We start from the raw sequence: 5,000 nt of genomic DNA on the forward strand, positions 1-5,000 counted from the left end.
AAAAAAAAAAAATCTTAGTGTTATCCCCCCCCAATGTGGCAGAGGAAGAGTAATATAGGATTTACTGCAGACACGACGAGGAGTCCACGGAAGGACGAGGAGAACGGGAAGAACTACTACTTCGTCTCCCATGATGAGATGATGGCGGACATCGCAGCCAACGAGTACCTGGAATACGGTGAGTCAAAACCAAAAAATCCATCAGCAGCAGCAGCAGCAGCAGCGTCGCCAATAGGTGGTGGTGATGATCATTAATGATGATGAGGCTCTTCATGAGTAGCTGACTCTTCCTCCACCGCCACCACCACCTCTTCCTCCTCTTTCTCTTCCTCTTGTAACTCACCCTCAGAGTGCTGCAAAACCTTACCAGAAGCTTCCCCTTCCCCCTGAACGCTATATTCACAATTCTTGCTACCACTATATTACCATTACTACTACTACTACTACTACTACTACTACTGCTACCCTCACTATGACTACTACTACGAATAGTCAAATAGTGCAGTCCCTACCCTGGTGGCCACATATGACGCAGAGTGGCACGATTTTCTGACGATCCAAAGACTACTACTACTGTACTACTACTACTGCTAATACTACTACTACTGTTACTACTACTGCCACTACTACTTCTAATACTTCTACTACTACTACTACTACTACTACTACTACTAGTACTACGTGACCGCCCGCCTCGGCTACTGGCGAGCTTGGGGCCGCCCCCGCCGCTTCATTTTCTGGCTTCCTTAGCTGCCTTCAGTCTTTGTCTTGTCGTTAAACGCTTGGATCCCTTACTCTTTTTCTTGAATGTTCCTATTCACCGCCAACCCTTTTGTTGTTTAGTAGAACTTTAAGCAGAGTTCGCTTCTGACATGCCGGCTGTTGTTTGTTATTTGTTGTTTGTTGTTGTTGTTGTTGTTGTTGTTGTTGTTGCCCAAGGCAGTGTTTGGTTGGGAAGGCATTTCCCTTACTGAAACTTCCAAGTCCTGGTACTCACCAAAATCTCCCTTTTAGTAAAGACAACCTTGATTTTTTTTCTTTATTTCTTCTTTTTCCACAAAGAATTTTTGCTTTTTTCTGGTCGCCATCTTGTTACTGTTGGTGCACCAACCCTGTTCTTTACCAGATACCCGAAATCCATTGGGTTATTGTGAATATATCACTTTACCCTTACCTTTTCATCCATGACAACATATCTGGAGGTATTCAGCTTCTCAAATTATGTTCTATCACTAAAGAGAACTAGAACTTCACACTACAGATTTTCTAGTGATTTTTTTACCTGAGAAGAATTAAATCCTTCAAAGTGCTGAAAGCGCTTGGCTTTTTGTTAAGTGTGGTAGTAGTATACCACATCTTCAGAGAGAGGTACTTGAAAGCCCTCTTTTTGACCTCCTCCAATGATACTTATGTAATCTAAAGAAAACCAATTCTGAGGGAGCAGGTAGCACCTGCCCTCCACCATCTCCAGAGATACTTTCATCTCATAAAGATGAAAATTTTATCGCGGAAGTCTTCTGACTTTCAACTTCTTCACTGATACCTTTGCCCGTTATGAAATCTGAGAACTCCATAGTACCGGGACCGCATGTAGTTAAGCTTCTTTAATGACACACAAATTCATCTCAGAAGAAATGAGATATTTGCAATGTGGTACGACCTACCTTGAAGCGTCTACAACGATGCTTTCATTTCTTAAAGAAATAGGAGTCTCATACTGTGGGCCTTCAAGTTCTTGTATCTCTAAAGACATTGAACTTCTTCGTACGGACACCACCTGCACTTCATGTACTCGAGTAGTGTTTTTATCTATGAAGAAGCACGAAATTCCTAATGGGAACATCAAGTGCATTTGTTTATTTCCGTACATACTTCTGTTCCCGAGGAAGTATTGGCTCCACGTGGCCTTCTGTTTCTTCAGTAGTATTTTCATCTCTTCGGAAATACCTTGGTCATTGGTCTCCAGCCCTTCAACTTCTTCAACGACATTTCATTCTTTAAGAAAATATTCACAGACACTCTTACATGTCAAGAGAATAGAACGTCATGGTATAGAATCTAGATAATTGGATGCTTCTAACGACATGTTCTCAAAGTATGCCTCCATATATGTTATCCTCTGTCCATCTGAGTCACGATACATGGGGAAGAGATTCATCCTATACCATCTCAAGGATCTGCAAGCCTCACAGTCTGCCTCCAAGACATGCGAGGCGATAAACTGTATATAGACAAACAACGGTACACTTTTGCCTTTTTTTCATCACACGATTTCTGTATAATACACAGTGACGTGTTCCTACCTAAGCCTTTTGTACATAGAAGCAAGTAATGATTTTTCACCCCCCCCCCCCTTTTGAATTCGACCTCTGCTTTCACTGGCTAACACTTGCCTTACTTAAACTTCCGACTCTTGTTCAAATTAGTTTGGTTTGTTGTATAATTATATTTGTTCGTCTAAAGTAAGTTATCTGGTTTTAGCTACTATGAAGTTATATCTTTTTAATACCCCCATGTTTTTGTCCCCATAATTTATTTCCGCAAATTTGAGAGTTAAACCTTTCTCAATTCTCCTTTAAAAAATCTCCTTTACTTTTTACTCAACGTCTTGCACCTTAATTGCTACCTCACTTTCCATTTAACGTCCTGCACCATTATATCATAATCTATTGATTAGATAATAATTATGAAGAAAATCATAAACCAGTGATAGAGATAAAAAAAATCATTAGATAAAGATACTTAGATAAAGAATCATTCATTTTTTTATAACCCATGATAACTCCTACTGCAAGTTCAAAGAAATCTAATATGGAATGAAATTTCATTAAATTTAGTTGATTACAATTACTGCCACTTGCCCCGGTTTTTCGAGCATGCAGGGCAAAGGTGACGGCTTTTTGCCGCAGTTAAGTGACTCCTGGCGTATGTTCTTCACCATATCATGTACAGGGACTTTCTTCCATACCATGTCGTTTTGTATTGACTGTATAGCTTATGTACTCAATTCACGCACCTCCTTGGGAAGACTGGATTCATTGTCAACAACACATGTTTACCCCCTTTCAGCATGTTGACATATTTGATAGATTTTTATTCTCCCTAAGAACAAACAGTTTCAGGCAGTTAAGGGGGCAGTCTCTGACCTGAAATGGAGCGTCACGAGCAATCGCGACCCCTTTCAGCCTGAAATTCACTGCTCAGCTGAATGAAAATGCTTGTCCTTGGGCCGACCAAAAGTCTTCAGAAGAGGTCACCGTGTTACAGGGAAGAAATGCTCCACACAATTTATCATCTGATAAAAAAAAAAATATAAACAAAAAGGACCATCCTTTGTCGTCGGCGTACTTTTGATTATTAATCAATCCCAATAGCCTTGATCCCCAAATTTCATCCGCTCTTTATCCAACTTTTTTTAATTCTTTTGTTAACCACTTTATCAAGTGTGATGTGATGATTACATGGAGATGAATAGCGTTTTCTTGAGAAAATTTTGATTAATCTCGGTCATATCTCTCCTGCACCACAGGACATAGAATTCCAGGTAGTGGCGATTATGGTTAGGATTAGAATCAAGATAAGGTGACAATTACTATAGGCTCGACCACCCACTCCTGTGGTATTGGTTTTTATTGAAGAGGAAACAAAGGACTTTTAAAGTGTTTAAAAGGGACAAGGTGTTTAAAAGGGAGTTCCCGATGAAGCAATTTTTAGTTTTTTTTTTTTTTTTTTTTTTTTTTTTTTTTTTATAGTCACATACATAATCCTGTAACTTCATCCTTCATTTACTCATTACTAAATATCATTTGTACCCGCTAATGGGCGATCATCTGTAGGTTGGAAACAAGTATCCTAAATGATGTTCTATCTCGCTAAAAGCCTCAGCTTTAGAGATTGTGTTCTTATTATGTTAAACGAATTTGTTCATCTTTAGAAATTGTGTTCTTATTATGTTAACGAATTTGTTCAGTTGTTAGATGTACCCCCCCCCCCACACACACACACACCCATCGACTAAAAGGTTAACCCGGGAGTAGTCGGCAGAAAATATTGGTTTTGGGAAATAAACTTTTGTGAATAGATGTGTGAGCTTAGGATCGGAATTGCAAAGTCAATATATACATATATATATATATATATATATATATATATATATATATATATATATATATATATGTATGTACAACACTGAATGGATCCCAGTGACTAGAGATATATTTTTTATCAACCACAGTGCACTTTAATTCTAAGCCACCAACATCGGAAGAACCGTGGAGGCACGTGCAGAAATTGAAACGTGGTAAGCCCTGGTTCGAGTCCTCGGGCATAACACGTTTCAATTTCTGCTTTTGCTTCCAGGGTTCTTCCGATATTGATGGCTTAGAATTAAAGTGCACTGTGGTTGATTATATATATATATATATATATATATATATAAATATATATATATATATATATATATATATATATATATATATATAATCAAGATTTAGATGCAATGTTTAGTTGCTGCCTGCAATTAAGATGGTACATTTAGTATTCACAATACTAATCGTACACGAATGTTCAATGAATATTCTCCCTTTATATATCTAATCAACGTCATTATTTGGTCATTTCTAACTTTTAATTTTTCATGGCATCTAGAAGTTTAAGATTACATAATGATTGCAAGTGCATGATTGTTCTTTATTTATCTATTTATTTACTTTATTATTATTATTTTGTGATTTGGAGGAAGAGGATGCAATTTTATGTATTAGGCAGAAAGTTAAAGAAATACAGAACAACTGTTTTGCAGTGCTGATTACGTGTACCGACATCTCCCTTGTATAGTTTTACACTGAGTAATTTGATTTTTGTTCTAAAAAGATCTCATTTTGGTCGTCTATATTAAAGAAAAAATTATACATACATTACCCACTTTGTTTATCTTCTTTTCGTTTGTCTTTATTTTCATAAAAAGGCGAGTTCATTTTGGTAGCTTAGATTTCGAAAGA

The 5,000-nt window shown here is 37.5% G+C and overlaps 1 protein-coding gene across 9 annotated transcripts in view; it reads left to right on the forward strand.

Annotated features, from left to right (window-relative positions):
* The window catches only part of CASK (peripheral plasma membrane protein CASK), a 496,380-nt gene that overhangs the window by 416,127 nt on the left and 75,253 nt on the right, over nt 1-5,000 (forward strand). For 8 of the 9 annotated variants that reach the window (XM_076212770.1, XM_076212774.1, XM_076212772.1 and 5 more), the window contains one exon: nt 71-178. The exons of the other annotated variant lie outside the window; for it this stretch is intronic. In XM_076212770.1, the coding sequence (XP_076068885.1) occupies nt 71-178 (108 nt within the window). The remainder of the gene's footprint in view (nt 1-70; nt 179-5,000) is intronic. 9 annotated transcript variants of the gene reach the window in all.

Source organism: Oratosquilla oratoria, chromosome 30, assembly GCF_046742065.1.
Source record: "Oratosquilla oratoria isolate Oo_2021 chromosome 30, ASM4674206v1, whole genome shotgun sequence".
Taxonomy (NCBI): domain Eukaryota; kingdom Metazoa; phylum Arthropoda; class Malacostraca; order Stomatopoda; family Squillidae; genus Oratosquilla; species Oratosquilla oratoria.